Source organism: Monodon monoceros, unplaced genomic scaffold (assembly GCF_005190385.1).
Source record: "Monodon monoceros isolate NGI ecotype Baffin Bay Population unplaced genomic scaffold, NGI_Narwhal_1 Super_Scaffold_9, whole genome shotgun sequence".
In the NCBI taxonomy this organism is placed as follows: domain Eukaryota; kingdom Metazoa; phylum Chordata; class Mammalia; order Artiodactyla; family Monodontidae; genus Monodon; species Monodon monoceros.
In genome coordinates, this window is record NW_021703786.1 from 28,120,547 (window position 1) to 28,137,282 (window position 16,736).

The window sequence follows — 16,736 nt, forward strand, 5'->3', positions numbered from 1 at the left end:
GTGCACTGCCCGGTTTGGTCCGGTTCCCTCGGGCCCGGGAGCCAAGGTTCTGGCGGGGAGGCTACTTGCTGGAGCTGGCTGTGCCACCGAGACCTCAGGGGCACGCGTGGGCAAGGCTACTGGAGTATAATCGGAACCAGGGCCCTTTGGGGGATCAGAAAGTAGACCCACTCGACAGATCCTGAAGGCACGATGAACTGGACGTGATTCATGGCCAGAAAGATCTACGGTGCCCAAGAGCCCATCCACAGAGTTACCGCTCTTGCTGGAGACGGCGGTTAAGGGAAAGGTCACAGGTGGCTCCACACTTCCATTTCCAAGCGTGGGGAACAAAGGGGGCACGGGCAGAGGGAGCATGTGGGAGCTGGGGGGAGGGCCTGCGGGGTCTGCAGTGCCGGTGCTGGGGTCGGGGAGGTCACGTCAAGGGAGAGCGCAGAGAAGAGGGGCGGGCACAGGGCCGGGCCGTCCTGGCTGGGGGTGGGGTGGAGGCAGGGGAAGCCGGCAAGCCCCTCGTGCGAGGAGCCCGGCAGGAAGAGGGTCAAGGAGGAGCTGGTGGCCGAGTCAGGGGGCAGGAAGGGCCAGGCTTGGGCCTGGTGACCGAGGGTAGCAGGTGACCCTGCAGACCTGGTGGAGGCAGGGGTGACAGGAGGGGCTGGCAGACCCAGGAAGGGGCGGGGCACAGGGTCCCCTGACGGCCGCCGCCCTTCCGAAGGTGCCCTGGGACGATCTCCGCTACCTCTTTGGGGAAATCATGTACGGCGGCCACATCACCGATGACTGGGACCGCCGGCTCTGCAGGACGTACCTAGAGGAGTACATCCAGGCGGAGATGCTGGAGGGAGAGATCCTGCTGGCCCCGGGCTTTCAGATCCCCCCGAACCTGGACTACAAGGTGAGGGCTCCTTCCAGGGATGGGTAACACATTAAACATGAGCTCCCTCTGTGACGCAAAGCAACAGAGGTCAGTGCCGTCCCGCAGGCTCCCTGGCGAGAGCCTCTGTCGCAGATGGACCACCAATAATCAAGCAAGCAGACAGGCAACCCAAGTAAGAGGGCTTGAAAGGCAGCCTCCATGGAGGAGAGTGGAAACTTCCTCTGTGTGGCTGGGGAGCAGCCCCAAAAGGGGGGTCAGGGAAATGAGATTTGGTACAGAGGGCAAGACGTGGACAGAACGTTCTGGGAAGCGATGCTTAATAAACGGAGGACACGGGTTCCAGCTCACACAGCTCTCCCTGCTTACCCGCCCCCCCCCCTTTTGCAGGGTTACCACGAATACATCGACAAGAACCTGCCCCCCGAAAGCCCCTGCCTGTATGGCCTGCACCCCAATGCAGAGACTGGCTTCCTGACGGCCACCTCGGAGATGCTGTTCCGCACTGTCCTGGAAATGCAGCCCAAAGAAACCGGGTCGGGAGCCGGCGGCACCGGGGTATCTCGCGAGGAGAAGGTAGGAGCCTGACTACCCATCCGGCAACAGAGGAAGGGCAGGGCCTGGGACACGGGGGCACAACTACCGGCAGCAGCCCCTGGGAACTTGTTAGCAACCCCATCGGGCCCCACTCCAGACCCCGGGATCAGGAACTCAGGGGGAGGGGAGCCTGCAAGCGGGCTGCTGCAGCCCAGACGGAGCACCAAGTGCTGAGCTAGAGAGAGGCGGGGCGTCTCCGCGTACTCGCCCGAGCAGCCTCCCTCCCTGCGGCTCCTCACTTCCCTGGCTGGGCTCCCGAGAGGGCCTGCCCTTCAACCCTGCCCCGCGAACACAAGGGCAGCAGCCGAAGTCCTGGGAGGGCAGTGCATGTGGCTCAGGCAGGGCAGTCTAGACGCTTAAGCCAGTCCCTCCAGATGTGCTTAGGTGAGCACGGGGGACAGATCCTATGAACACTCACCGCAAGAGCACGGCGCAGACAACGTAAGAGCATTTAATAAATTCCCCAGCTGCCAGGGTTACCTCTGCCGTCTCAAGAGGCAGCGGCACCTTGGCACTTCTTAAAATATTCCCGACAAGCTCTACTAAAAATTAGCTAAGTATTGGGCTTCCCAGTTAAGTAGACCAAATTCTTGATTGGAAGACTCTCAGTGCTCTGAGGCCCCTTGCCATTTTCTTTGTGTAATGACTGAAACCAGAGATCAGTAGATGCTCTGGTGGCCGTGGTGCTCGTGACCACCATGTGGGCCACCCCTTGAGAGGGTGTGTCCCGCACAGTCCCTGCAGACAGCCCACACCAAGGACAAGGTGATCTGATGGGGGAGGGAAGCAGTGCATCCAGGGATGTCTGAAGGCACCAGGCTAGGGCAGCCTAATGCTCCCGTGGCCAGAGCCATACGGCCGTGACAACGAAGCCAGAACACTAAAGCCGGATGGCCAAGATTACCTTCACCCTGATCAGACGCGGGGCTGCACCTCCGTGATCCCGTTTTTCTGGCAACTCCACCTGCCTTGCTCCTGGGCTCGGGGTTGAACGTCGGGGCAGCACCCGGGCCCTGGCGCTGGGGGAGGGCTGGGGGTGCGGGCGCAGTGACACGGGCTGGCTGGGGGCTGGCTTCCAGGTGAAGGCCGTGCTGGATGAGATCCTGGAGAAGATCCCGGAGACCTTCAACATGGCCGAGATCATGGCCAAGGCCGCCGAGAAGACCCCCTACGTGGTTGTCGCCTTCCAAGAATGTGAGAGAATGAACGTCCTGACCAACGAAATGCGCCGCTCGCTGAAGGAGCTGAACCTGGGGCTGAAGGTAAAAACGTGGGTGGCAGGACCTGGGGTGTGACTTGGGACGCGGGCTGGCCACCGCAGGCTGACTTCCCTTGGCCACAAGACCAACAAGCCCCAGGCCGCTGGGCCTCGGCACCTCGAGCTCCCCGGTCTGGAGGAGTGGGCACCTCAGGGCATCTGCAGATGCATCCAGGTGGCCATGGACGCCATCTGGACTGTTCCCTGGCAGGAAACCCTGGTGTGGCCACCACAGGGCATCTGCAGGGGCACTGCACAGACCCACGTCAACTCACGACACAGGGTGGGGGCGGGGTGGGGGGGCTCGCCCACCTGAGAGCAGGTGAAACAAGGCATAGGACTGACCGGGTCTGCATCTGTGCCGAGCGCCCCAGCACCCGTCTGCGTGTCCCTCAGGGAGAACTGACCATCACGACCGACATGGAAGACCTGTCCACGGCTCTGTTCTATGACACTGTGCCCGACACGTGGGTGGCCCGGGCCTACCCCTCGAGGATGGGCCTGGCGGCCTGGTACGCCGACCTGCTGCTCCGCATCAGGGTAAGGACAGGCTTCTGCGGAGCCGCTGGCCTGACTGTCAGCAAACCTGCCCCCAGGGCCTGAGGAGTGAGGCTTGGAGGCGGGGGGGGGGGAGACATGCATCCCCGTCAGAGGCCTGGAGGCCCCCGCTGGCCTGGCCTTGGTCAGAGCACAGCCGGAAGGGCCTGGGCCACACCACGAGCACGCAGGCCCGACAACGCAGGAACTTCCTCCCCGAAGGAAGAAAAGGGCCAGCGCGAAGCAAGAGCAGCTTCTGTGGCCACAGATGCAGAGGCCCTCCCAGCAGAGCCCAGGAGGCTCCAGGGACACCTGTCACGGGAGCCACCTCCTGGGGGAGAAAGAGAGCAGCAGCCTCTTTCAGACCCAAATCCTCTCAATCGTGAGCCCCCCTCCTGGACCCTGCTCTCCCCGTCCAGACCGTGAAGGGGCGTCTCGGGCAGGCGGCCATCCTCTGCGCAGAGGCGGGGAGGCTCTAGCACGGCCCCACTCCCATCTCCTCCAGGAGCTCGAGGCCTGGACGATGGACTTCACACTGCCTACCACCGTGTGGCTGGCCGGCTTCTTCAACCCGCAGTCCTTCCTCACGGCCATCATGCAGTCCATGGCCAGGAAGAACGAGTGGCCACTGGACAAGATGTGTCTGTCTGTGGAGGTGACCAAGAAGAACCGGGAGGACATGACCGCGCCCCCCCGGGAGGGCTCCTACGTGTACGGGCTCTTCATGGAAGGTAACAGGCACTGGCAGGGGAAGCACCAGGGGCACGTGGGCTCACAGTGGCCTGAGGAGCCCAACCACACACCGGCATCCGCTTGGCTCTGCTGCGGTGCAGGCTCGTCCGCAGACCTGAGCCCCCATTTTGAGGCCATGAGGAGCTCAGCCCTGGAGCCCAGGACAGGCATACGTTCTGGGGGTGAGGGTCCAGGAGCCCACCTCTGTCAGGGCTACTGTCCAACCACCGCACCCCCGCAAGGCACAGGTTCAAGGGCGGGGAGGCCCGGCCGGCCCCCTCCCCTGAGCCGAGCCCAGTGCGAGGCCATCACATGGCCAGGTCCCAGCAGCGGGGGGCGGGGGCGGCACAAGGCTGGCACTCATTCAGTTCCACCCACGTCGCCCCTGTCCCGCACCGGGCGAGGTCAGACAGGACCGGCCAGCAGACCCGCTCTGAGTTGAGTGCCAGCGACTCCCCCCCCCTCCTTAGCGACTGATGCCCCCCCTTTCCCCCCCCCCCCCCGTGCCCACATCACCGAAGACGAGCAGAGCAGCAACCATTCTCCGTGTTTATTTTGGAATTACAGACAGGAAACCTAAGCATCGTTAAATAGGGTGAGTAGAAATAAGTCTGGTTCAAGGCAGGAACAGTTGTATGTGCATATACGTATTTATACTGCAGGTGCACGTAGGACAGTCGCTACAGAGGGAGGGAAGCAGGGAGTTTAGTCTGTCATTTTCAGCTGGAGTTATGATTTCCTGCCATTGAAACGAAGAAGGCTGACACATGAGGCTCTGAAACCGCCACGCACGTAGACAATGGAGCCCAGCGCTTTAGGGCCGATCTGTCCCTCGGAGGTGCACAGCGAGACACACAGGCAGTCACGCCGTGCACACGACCCCCACCCCGTCCTCTGCCTACAGCCCCCGCCCCCCGCAGCAATTCCTGTGCAGTCCAGGCCCTGGCACCTGGCCTATCTCTGCAGGGGTGCGGGTGCAAGCCAGGCCCCTCCCCTCCCCCACTGCCAGCACGACAGACAGGAACCGGGAACCAGTCACCTCACCCTGGGCCACCCTGACCCTCGGCTGTGCTGTCCCTGCAGGAGCTCGCTGGGACACCCAGATGGGAGTCATCGCCGACGCGCGGCTGAAAGAGCTGACGCCGGCCATGCCCGTCATCTTCATCAAGGCCATCCCTGTGGACCGCATGGAGACCAAGAACATCTATGAGTGTCCCGTGTACAAAACACGCATCCGCGGCCCCACCTACGTCTGGACCTTTAACCTGAAGACCAAAGAGAAGGCTGCAAAGTGGATCCTGGCAGCCGTGGCGCTGCTCCTACAGGCCTAGCTGGAGCCCCGGGTCCCGCCGTGAGGCCCATGCTGCCCGGCGCCAGGTCCTGACCGCAACTTCAAATTTACAGTTAGAAACTCAGCCTTGCAACTATCGCTTATTTTCACAGGAGCTGCTGATCGCTTTTTTGTTCTCCTAAATAATCGAGGCACTTTATAACCATGCACATCGAGACTAGCCAGAGGGTGGAGGGCAGCCTGGGAGAGGGGGTGTGGATGGGATTAAAACAATGAAGCCACTGAGCCAGGTTTGTCTGATTCACTTGAGCCAGCCTTCAGCCTGATGGCCACCAGGGGCCTGGCACAGGCTTAGGGGTGAGGCCCCAATTCCCAGCAGCCAGCGGAGCATCCCAGGAACCAAACCCCCAAATCCTGACTTCCCACAGGGTCAGCTGGGTTTATCTTTTCCCACGGGTGGCATGTAGGGTTAGAGCTGGAGGCAGCCACACCCTTGCCTGATGCTACCTGCAAACACCCACCACTAAGGGCCAGGGTGTTCCATCCCCGTGCAAACAGGAGCGGCCACTGCCACAGGCACTGTCCCCTAAAGCACTATTCCTTCTCTCAAGCAAGAAAACCTCCCTCGATTATGGTAATGCCGCCTCCCTGCCCCAGAATTCTGAAAAGCCAACTATTCGGAGGGGCCGTTTCCATACAGCTCAAGTGCTTCCCTGTCAACTGCCCACTTTCTGAGATTGCTGGGAACGGGAGGGACCACTTTAAACACATGTCTGTGTCCTGGGAGGTCACGGTAAATGGTCGTCCCCTCTTAGTTCTGGGCAGTATCTTCGTTGTCTTTTGTCTCCCTCCCCTCTCCCCACCTTCAGTTCTCACTTCCTGCCACCAGACAAAGTAGACTTTAAAACAAAGTCTACAATAGTAGACAAAGAAGGGCATTATATAATGATAAAGGGATCAATACAAGAAGACAATATAACGTTCATTAAACGTATATGCACCTAATATAGAAGCACCTAAACGTACGAGGCAAATATTAACAGATGTAAAGGGAGAAACTGACAATAACACAACTAATAGCAGGGGACTTTAACACCCCTTTAGATCAATGGACAGATCATCCAGAAAATCAATGAGGAAACAGCAGTCTCACGTCAGTGACACGTTAGGTCGGTTGGACTTAATAGATAACTAGAGCACATTCCATCCAGAAGCAGAAGAATACACACTCTTTTCAACGTTCACCAGGATGGATCACGTGCTAGGCCACAAAACAAGACTTGACAGATTTAAGAGTACAGAAATTATATCAAGCATTTTTTTCCAACCACAACAGTATAAAACTAGAAAGCAATTCTAGGAAGAAAAACGGGAAAAATACAAACACACGGAGACTAAACAACATGCTACCAAAAAAAAAAAACAATGGGTTACTGAAGAAATCAAAAAGAAAATCAGAAAATACTTCGAGACAAACAAAAATAAAAATACAACTTTCCAACATCTATGGGATGCAGCAAAACCAGTTCTAAGAGGGAAGTTCATAGCGATACAGGCCTACCTCAAAACAAGAAAAATCTCAAAACAACCTAACCCACCATCTAGGAATTAATTAGAATTAGAAAATGAAGAACAAACAAAGCCCCAGTCAGCAGAAGAGGGACAACTGCTCAGCAGCCAAGACACCCTGACTTCCAAAAAGGTGAGCTTGTCCGCAGGCACTACGCCCCAGGGCTGCACGCTGCAGCACCGCAGTGGGCACAGGGAGGCCAGGGCACAGGCGACAGGCGCACGCGCGCGCGCCAGCAGGGAAGGGACCAGAGGTGGCCCGCCTCATCCGGCCTCATTCTGTGAGCTCCTGCTCCAAGGGGAGCAGGTGGCTACCGCGGTGCTGGTCCCAGGGCTGCCCTGGGCCAGGCCCCCATCTGACGGACCCAGGTAATGGGTGCAGACAAAATGAGACGACGATGAACTGGGAAACCAGGGGTACAGGAAGGCAGCTAGCAGGGCCCACAGACTCCAGCGGGGGCCCATAGGCTGGCACCTCGGTGTTTTCTAGCTTCAAAGCAGAGTAAAGCAAGCACCACGCCACCGCCCCACACACACACCTGGCCTCCTCCTAAGTTCAACTTGATGCTGAAGTAGTTTTGTGAAAACTTTTTCCAAGTATTCACCCAATCCATGGGTGAAGAGGAGGTCCTAGAAGCCCTAACTCCGAGGCCAATAATTTACAACAATCCTGGGGCCTGATGGGGCTAAGAGGGAGAAGGAAAAACGCCCCTCAAATCCTCCCTCCCTGGGGCCTAGAGAATCCACCCCTTTGGAAGGCAGGAGTCCTGCCCCCAGAACCTGGCCACCGGGCAACCACCTCTGTCGGCCAGGAGGGGTCACTATAGCCCTTCGTGTCCAGGCTGGAGGGCCAGGAGAGCCACCACTCTGACTGGAGGACATAAAACTGCCAGTGGCCACCAGGCAACTCATTTTAATCCCTGGTAATAACCACAAAATGGGGAGATTTTCCAGTTTTGCCTTTAGAGCCTGAAATAAAACATTTATTCCACACTCTACACACTGTGGGTAGATGACAAAATTCTCTTCGAACTTTGCGAGAGATGATTCACCTTGCTTGGAGTTGCAGAGCCCGGGACAAAAGCTATGCTGCGTCTGAAGGTGCCGTGACGCCCGCAGCAGTCCTGGTGGGTGGAAGGGTAGGAGCCCTGGCTGGAGCCAGCGCCCGCCCGGGGTGGGGGGAGAAGGGAGGGCCCCGCCCAGGACCATCCCAAAGGCAACCGGCAGAGACAAAGCGAGCAGCTCGCAAAGGGGGCAGCCACGGGTTGCTCAAGCCCGGCAGCGGCACAATGCTCGCTCTGGCCCCACACCATCGGCAGGAATGCAAACGCCGTTTACCGAAAGCCTCTCTCCAAACGGGAACCCAGTGCCCGGCACAGGCACACTCTTTTGGCTTCCCTCCTCTCACTGTCCCACAGGACAATTTAATAACTGGTTTGGAGGCAAACAGTGTTAACTGATGGGCCACTGCCCCCAGGCAGTGTGGTGTGGCCACTGCTCCACCCAACTCCCCACCACAAAAGCCTGCAGATCTGCCCAGGCCCAGAGGAGGGGCTGACGAGGTGCTCCCGGCACCGGCGCCCCACGCACACAGCAAGATGGCGCGGGCTAGGCCAGCCACGGCCTCCCAAGACCCACGGACGAACGCGACCATTGGAGCCGCCAGCCCTTTGGAGGGAGACACGTGAAGCTGCCTCCAGAGCAGGTGGGCAGGGATGGAATCCCGTCTGCTGCCCCCAGCCCCAAGGATGAGCTGCCATGCCCTGGGGCTGCGAGGCCGCCTGTCTGGGCAAGGTTCAAGCCCCTGAAGGCCTGGGGACCGGGCGGGGGGCTCTGAGATCTGCTCTGGGGGCTGTGCAGGAGCACACGGGTAGACCTCAGAAAGAAACACAGGTCAGAGAGTCAAAAGTGGCTGCTGGGGGAAGGAAGGGCAGCTGCATCTTGCTGGCCTTTCGGTATTATTTTACTCTCTAAATTCGCATGTTATTTGAATGAAATTTAAAGTAATTAAAATGCTGAGAAAAAAATGAAACAAATAAAATTTTTTAAAGTGAGGCTGAAAAGAGAACCATGGTACCAGGCCGCAGGGGACGCAGGCCGCACACAGTGCCAACGCGGACGACGCTCGGCCGCTCAACCCTTTATCCTTGTCCTCCCGCCTCCTCTCTCCCTTCCCCACAGGCCAAAGGCCCAACCATTCCCATCCCCCCAACCCCCTAGCGTGGGCTGGACCAGCAAAGTCCGGCCCAGAACATCCCACCCAGGAGACTGACCCCATCTGGGGCCACACGGCGGGGAGGTCAGGGTCTAAAGGGATCTGAAACACACAGGGTGACTCAGGAGAGACCCCACCTCCGACGGCAGCTGCACCCTGGCTGGCCTCCCGGCGTCCGAACAGCCAAGGGGCAGCTCAGGTGAGGCCTCGTCTCGTCCTCCCGTGGGACACGGCCGGAGGCCCGGCCGCCCGGGGAAGGCTCCTGGGCGGGCAGGGCACGTCCTGCTACCAGCTGCCAGCACGGCAGCATCTCACCTCCGCAAGCGCACGTCACAGAAACGTCAGGGAGATGAGGCAGCAGCCCCGGGGCCTCTCATGCTGGCAGCTGCAGCGGCCCAGGGCCGCAAGCCAGGACGCTCCCGACCAAGAGCGCTGCCCCTCCGCTCCCACTGCCTTCGGAACGGCGTGCTCAGCGGCGAGGAGGGGGCGCAGAATCTACCTCTGTACCCGGTGGCCACCAGGCCCTCACCCCAGGGCCGCCTCCGGCCCCCGGGGACGGGAGAGCATTAGTGGGCCCCACAATGCTGACCGCACCACAGCCCCAGGACGTGGCAGAAGGTAAGAGGGCTGCCTCACTTAGCACCAGGCTTCCAAAACCTCCACAACCACCCACGAGCCCAGACATACACCCCTGGACACGTAACCAAGAAAGGACGAAAGGGCCCTGGAGTCCCTGCGAGAGGCCCCGGGGACCCCCGCTGGGGGGAGCCCCCTGTCCCTCTAGTGACCCCCTGGGAAACCGCACTGGGCCGGCCTGGTAGTCAGTACCTGCTGTCCTCAGAAGAAGTTCTTAATCAGCGGAGTCACCATCTTCACCCACAGCTTCACCTGCCGGCTCGGCTGCTCAAAGGTGGCAGAGGACACCGCACCAGACCTCAGGTAGAGCTGCGCCTGCTCCTGGCGAAAAGGGGCAGACAGGGGTTAGGGGTCGGCTCCAGCACCGGTGACACGGCCCGCCGGCCCAGGGGCTCCGTGGGGGCCCCAGCGCAGGTCGCCCCTGTACACATTCCTTAGAAAAGCCAAGAAGCCAGTGTGCTTCAATTTTTAAGACCAAGCAAGACGTGTGTGGGACAGGCAATTTAGAGTTGAAGAAATACAGCTGGTGGAAAAAATATTTAAAAGCTCGTCCTCACTAAATGAGGTAGTGCCAACTAAAATAATGAGATTTTCTTTAAATGAGACAGTTTCTTCTTCTCTCAAACTAGCAAAAAGTTGTTTTGCAACATCATCGCCCTCTGCTGACGAAGGCCGAGGGAACAGGCACTCCCGGACATGCTGATGGGATGAATGGAAAGGGGGTTCGGATCATCTGTCTGTAGAGCAATTTGGCAATAAGTACCAAAAGCCTTATAAAGCTCCACTTGCAAGAGTTTATCCCGAGAAAATAACTGTGCACTAAGATCCTTGTGTACTGATATTTATCACACCAACATTTATGACAGAGAAAACCTGGAAACCCCCTAAATGTCCACCAACCAGCTAATTAAATATAATAAACCCATATGACAAATCAGCATTCACCATAAGATAATCATACTCTAGAAAAACATTTACTTAACAATACGGGAATGTGCGCAAATACATTAAGTGAAAGAAGCTGGATATGAGTTAACATACACAATATAATCCTACTTTCCTTAAGAAGAAAAAAACAAGTTACACGTCTCCATACGCCCACAGAACAAGACAGACAAGGAGCAATCAAAACGATTTCAGTGACTCTCTCTGGATGAAAGGTTTAGCGTCTTGTAACTTTTCTCGATTCTTACAATGAACGATTCTTACATATTTAAAAACAAGTTAAAAAACACTGATAGAAGCCTCATCTTAAATTGTGTTTAGAATCTTTGAGAGGAAAAACTGCCTCTTTTTAAAACATTACACCCTACAAGTGCTGTGCTTCCTTAATAAGGTATCGAAGCTTTCAAAGGGCAAAAGGCAGCAGTCAGGGGATGTGATTCTGTTTCCACCACCAGGAGTGGTGACATCCCTCTCTGAAACTCCTGTCCCTTTAATCTATAAAATACTGACTTAACCCACACTATGGTGAGGATCCACCAACGCTGGCTTTGCAAACACCCTGTCCACTGCGGGACCAGGAGCCCCAAGGGGACAGTGGATGCCACCGCACCATCCCACTGGGAGCTGGACGCTCTCTTCTCCGGGGGCAGGAACGGAAGCCACGTCCCTGGCAAACTCCTCTGACCCAGTGAGGACAGGGGATGAAGGACACCGCACCCTCCAGGACACTACAGAATTTGCCCACAGCTCTCCCCAGCACGGGCTGGGGCGATCTAGTGCCCGACTTCACATCTTCCTGCACATTTTTTGCGCTCACTCCCTTGTGAGTGGGTGCTCCCAGGGCCGGGGTCCCTGGCGCTTCAGGTCCGAGCAGACTTTGCCGGCCGCCCGCTGACCATGGCTGGATGGGCCTCATGGGGGAGCCAGCCTCGGTCTCGGAGGGCTGCTTTGCAGAAGTTTCCACAGACCCGGCTCCAGCTTTATGTTTTCCAATGAATACACAGCCAAGATTTCAATTAAATTACCAGAAACACTTAAGTCTCCTCACAGACTCCACACGGGGATGGAGAAGGAAGTCAGCTGGTCGAGGTTACAATGCTGTTCAAGGGAGTCTTTCTTAGGTCACAAGTGGTAAACCATGTCCTCTGAACAAAACCAGGAAGCTTTCAGTTTTTATTGTACGTACTAAGTGAAGGGAGGGACTTCGGATTTGGATAAAAATATCTCCCCACTCTGGTGCCCAGTGTGACATGAACAGGGCCCTTCCCTGGGTCCGCAGGAGGACTCCAGAGGCAGCTTCTGAGAGCAGGGACCCAGGCAGCCGGGGTTTCAGGGACTTTCTGGGCTCGGGGAAGGTTGTGTGGCTGGGCAGTCCCAGCATCGGGCATCGTATGGGCCTCTCCAGAGGGTGGCTGCAGTCCCAGTATTTAATAGGTGGAGTTATCCAGAAATGCATTTTTGCATTTCAAAGGCACAGAAATCAACGTGCCTCTAAAGAACGGAAGGACTGCAGTGGCATGAACTGTCACCCTCCCACCATCAAAAGCCGCTGGGATTCAGGTTTGGGAAGAAAAACAAAATATCCCAAATATGTCATTTGGGAAAGCAGCTCCTGACCACAACCGGCCTAGCTTTTCTCAGATCCAGGATGTGGGTTCAGTCCCCTTACTCAGGAAGTGGGGGAGAGCGGCCAGCACCAGGACCCTGGGCAGAGACTTGCTCCCCCAAATCAGCCCAGACCCACAGAGACCTGGTCCTCGCCAGAGGCCACGTTCACACTGACCACTCGCTACCGTCTGAGGAAACCCAGCTCTCAGCAACCGAGGCAAAAGTCCAGGAGACCCCACTGTTCCTCTCAACCCAGCCCGCTCTGAGGCCGGCCGGCCCCTACTGGAACCTCCTCGGTCATTTGCTGGAAGCCTCACCATAGCATCTGTGATCTGCTGACCAGATCAGATTCTCCCGCTGGCCACCCAGAGCCCAACCGCTGCCACTTCCTCTCAGCCCTGGTCGTGAAGCCCTTCCCAGCACCAAGGCCCCACTCAGTCACTGACAAGATTCCCAGATTGCAGGAGGCAGATCCCGGGGAACAAGGCAGTTACCATTTCCTCGTCCATCAACAAAGGCTCCAACAATTTCGCAACAGTAGTTCCCAAACACAAGAATAAAAGCTTAACTCAGTCTACACGCTTCTGAGGGCTGGCCTACAGCAGTGTTATCTACATTCCCATGACTCAGGAGGGAAGCTGGCACCTTCCCTGGAAAGGCTTTGTTGTCAAGGTCACAAATCTGTGAGCCCAAAGGATCATCTAGGTTTCACATACACAGGTGCTGTGCTCGCATTCTCCAAAGTTCATCAGCACTGCTGCAGGTGCTCAAATGCGAACATTCACACAGAAGCACTAACTTTCAGCTATTCTCGACTTCAAACAGAAAGACCATCACGAAAGGAGGCCGAGACCGCTGCCCCTTTGGGAGTCACTGCCACGTTCCTATCCCAGGGAGCAAAGGGCACTCTCCCCTGCCCCGGCTCCCCAACCTGACCGTGGGTCTCCAGCAGCCGGCAGCAGGGGCTCAGGGTGCCGTCCCCCGTGACTCTCCAGCCCCACCTCAGAAGAAAGGGCCGCTCTCCCGTGAGCTGTGCCGAGAAGTCTCTTCCCAGGGGAGCCAGAGGTCCTCAGTGGGCCACATAACACGCCCACCGAGCCAGACAAAGCAAGTTCGGTTCTCTCTCAGGCTCTAGGTCCCCGCTCTCAAGAAAAATGCCTGCCTTCCCCTCTCACAACTGTAAGGAAAGAAATCCTATTACAACTAGGAACGTGACAAAAACAACACAGAAATTCCAAGACACCTTGGAAACAGGGGCCTGCCTTGCCCAACCGCCATACCCCGACACGGGCAGGAGGCGAGGCAGCCACGACCTTCCACTGCGTCCCGCCCACCACCGGCCCCCACAAACATGCTACAAGGGGCCCCTGCGCCTGGCCAGGCACACCTCTGAGCAGTCCCTCCACCATCTCCTCTGTAGGTCAATCCCCAACCAGATCATTACCAAGTGAAACAATCTGAACTAAAATAAACAGAATTCAAGCTCTCAGCGCAGTGGGATCGTGCATGCTGACTCAAGGGCACAGACAGAAACCTGTGAACGGGACTGTCAGAGCGCTCACAACGGCTTAGCTCCCCACGAACCATCTCTGTCTGCACGGGCGTCTAAGTTCATTCTATGGTTTGGCTCTTTTTTCCGGGTTCTCTGTCTCCACGTGCAGAGACTCTGGCTCCCTGCGTGCCCCTTCTGCCTGGGTGGCAACCCTGCCTCCTGCCTCTCCCTCCCCCGACTCTGAAGCACCTCCTGGGGAGGGTCTTCATCAGAAATGACCGAGGCCGCCTGAAGCTCTTCCCTAATGGACCCAGGTCCCGTGTAACCCTGGCTCCTTACCCCCCTCATAGCTGATCCGCAGTCTCAGAAGAGGCTGGGAACCAGCGCCACATTCACATGCCAGTGAGAGCAGTGTCCTCTTCCCGTGCAGGGAAAGAAAATGTCCTCCAGGATGTAAGGAACTGGGGGGGAGCCCCTGCAGGGCAAAAGCGGGCCCCGGGCTGGAGGCAGAAGGGCCCGGGCTTCGCAGGACAGCCCCGCGGCAGGTGTCCCTCAGGACCGGCCACCAGGACACGCGAGAGGACCCCGGTTCTTTCCTACTCTGCTCAGCCCCCGGCAGGAGACGACAGCAGAGGCAGCCCTCGGGGACCTGGCACCCAGCTATGCCCCCCCCAACCCCCGGGGAGGTCCCACCTACCCCAACCAACCTGGTGAAGCTGCTGCTGCAGGGCCCGGCTCTCTGTCACAATGGCGATCTGGGCCTCCAGGTCCCGGTGAACTGACCTGTACCCAAAATTAGGAGAGCCAATCAACGTGAGACAGGGCAGGCTGCTCCCTGCCAGGTACAGCCAGAGGCCTGCAGGGAAAAGGAAACGTGCAGACAGGAAGTGAGCACAGCAGCTGCCACAGCCTCTCCAGTCGCGCTCCCACCCAAAAGGAAAGCAGCCCCCCACGGGGTTTGCGTGAACAAGACACCGAGGGGACGGGCTAAGCAGGGGCCACGTCTGCCCAGCCCAGGGTGCTGCCAGGAGGCGCAGGGACCGCAGCGTCTGCAGGGCAGCCCGGCACTAGGGACACTCACTGGGACAGCTCCCCTTTCTGCCACATGGCACGCTGTGGCCTCTTTTCCCGACAAGGCAAGAAGTCGGTTCTTAAAAGGACCCTGGTGATGCCAGTGCTCAGGCTCTGTTCTCACCCCCACCCACCCCACGATGCTACCAGAGCCCCTCCCAGAGAGCGCAGGACCTCTAATCCCCGCTCTCCGAACTGCCTCAGCCGCGTCCTGGCCACCATCCAGCCTCCCCTGTCCTTCCGCAGGCCCGGTGGGAAAGCGGCCCAGCAGAGCTCAGGTCACACCTGATTCTCAGGAAAGAAGCCAGCTGACCTGTGGGCTCAGGAACAGAGATGCTTTCACCCAAGCCAGCAGACATGGGGCGGTTACGGGCATGACGAAGGACTGGGTTTAAGAGCGGGCTACTTGGCAAAGCAGGCCGTAAGCAGCCTGTGGGGTGGAGGGCATCTGTCCTTCCTCCTAGAACTGGCGTGAGGACGCCCCCACCAAAACCCTTGCAAGAGCAGAGGGCAGAGAAGCGAGGGGACTGGTCCAGCTCCCACCTCCTCCCAGAGGAGCGCTCCGTGGGCCCCTGAGTCAGAGCTCTCAATGTCTGGGCTCCTATGGGATTTTGTCCCAAATCTCTTAAGGTGGAGCCTGGGTCTGACCGAGCTATTAAGGGTCCCTGCAAGGGGAGGAGCAGCCCAGCACGGGCCCTTTAAGAGGGTTTTGGGGCGGGGGACAGCCGATAGAGCCCCAGCCTGAAAACAGAGCTCAGGTTACTCCACGCTGCATCCACCTGCTGCATCTACCTGAAGACGAGCTGGGCCCTGCCTCCCCAGGGCCACTCGACTCTCCCTCGCTCAGACTGCTGACTGCGAAGCCCACCGGGGCACCAGAAATGAGCCTGCTGGGGGCTCGGGGCTTTAGGTCAGACAGACGAGAGGTCACGAGAGGCCGGCGCACAAGAGAACCTGGGAGACCCTGTCCGTTTCAGTCCCAACCCAGAGAACACTGCTTCCCCCTTTTTTGCTAGAAAATGAGCCAGTTAATACCACAGACAGGAAAAAGCAGGGCTCGGTGTGAGCAGCCATGTGGTAGTGGCTCCTGCCTTGCCCGCCACCCTCCCCCAGCCCTGGGAACTCGCCATCTCTGACAACACCACGGCGACATCTCTGTAATGAAGGTGGTGGATTCTATCAGAATCCTACATGTCACCTGAAACACGGCAGGCAGGTCCTCTGCTTTGCACCCCATTCCATCCCCTCTGAGTTCCAGGCCCCATCAGGACTACTTCTCCTAAAAAGACTATTCCCCAAACCTAACCTCTCAAGGACATCTGCTGCCCAGACTTCCTTCCTCCTACGGCGAGCCCAGACTTGCATCTGGCCTCTTCTATCTTTCCCTCCACGCTGCACCAAGAGCGCCCAGGCCAGGACACCCAGTGTGGCCACGTCAGTCCCAGGCTCCTCTGCAGGCCACCCTGCACAGGGCTGGCCTCCTCGCACCCTCCCACCACCACGGGTCTCTCCCCTGCCAACGTGAGCCTTTCAAAGGGCACACAGGCACGCAGGAGCAACACAAGCAAATCAACGACATGTAACACACACACCACGCTCCTAAAATAGAAGGCCATTTCCTATTTCTCACTCAGAACAGGAGCATTTCCAAGAACGTCTTGGGTAAGAGATGATGGCTCTCTGCTGCCTGTTCCTGTAACATGCCTGCCACCCCCCAACACACACACACGCAGGGGCCACATCAAAGCCACTGGCTTGCCCGTGTGTATCGCTCGATCGACTGTAGCCTGCTCCGCTGGGCCGCTGCATGTAAGCAACCGTGTGGCTCATCTTAGCACGCGGCCAGACCACACGGGTGGGCAGGCTGGCCCTGGCACTCTGCTCCAGATGCCCAGGGAGGTCCGAGTGTCCTCC

General features: G+C 58.1%; 2 protein-coding genes across 8 annotated transcripts in view; one reads left to right on the forward strand and one right to left on the reverse strand.

Moving 5' to 3' along the window:
• Positions 1–6,790, forward strand: part of DNAH17 (dynein axonemal heavy chain 17) — a 160,970-nt gene extending 154,180 nt beyond the window's left edge. For both annotated transcript variants that reach the window (XM_029210802.1, XM_029210801.1), the window contains 6 exons: positions 713–892; positions 1,262–1,447; positions 2,548–2,730; positions 3,123–3,266; positions 3,769–3,994; positions 5,079–6,790. In XM_029210802.1, the coding sequence (XP_029066635.1) occupies positions 713–892; positions 1,262–1,447; positions 2,548–2,730; positions 3,123–3,266; positions 3,769–3,994; positions 5,079–5,326 (1,167 nt within the window). In that variant the 3' untranslated portion in view covers positions 5,327–6,790. The remainder of the gene's footprint in view (positions 1–712; positions 893–1,261; positions 1,448–2,547; positions 2,731–3,122; positions 3,267–3,768; positions 3,995–5,078) is intronic.
• PGS1 (phosphatidylglycerophosphate synthase 1) overlaps positions 1–16,736 on the reverse strand; it is a 43,506-nt gene that overhangs the window by 834 nt on the left and 25,936 nt on the right. The window contains exons 8-10 of one of the 6 annotated variants that reach the window (XR_003791821.1): positions 14,459–14,534; positions 9,899–10,027; positions 4,480–5,171 (exon numbers count right to left, since the gene is read on the reverse strand). Coding sequence is in view for 3 of the 6 variants with exons in the window: in XM_029210804.1 (XP_029066637.1) it covers positions 9,908–10,027; positions 14,459–14,607 (269 nt within the window). In the remaining 3 variants the exon portion in view is untranslated. Of the gene's footprint in view, positions 1–4,479; positions 5,172–9,898; positions 10,028–14,458; positions 14,608–16,736 lie in introns of those variants that run through there. The other 5 variants (XM_029210805.1, XM_029210803.1, XM_029210804.1 and 2 more) reach the window with 5 other exon arrangements.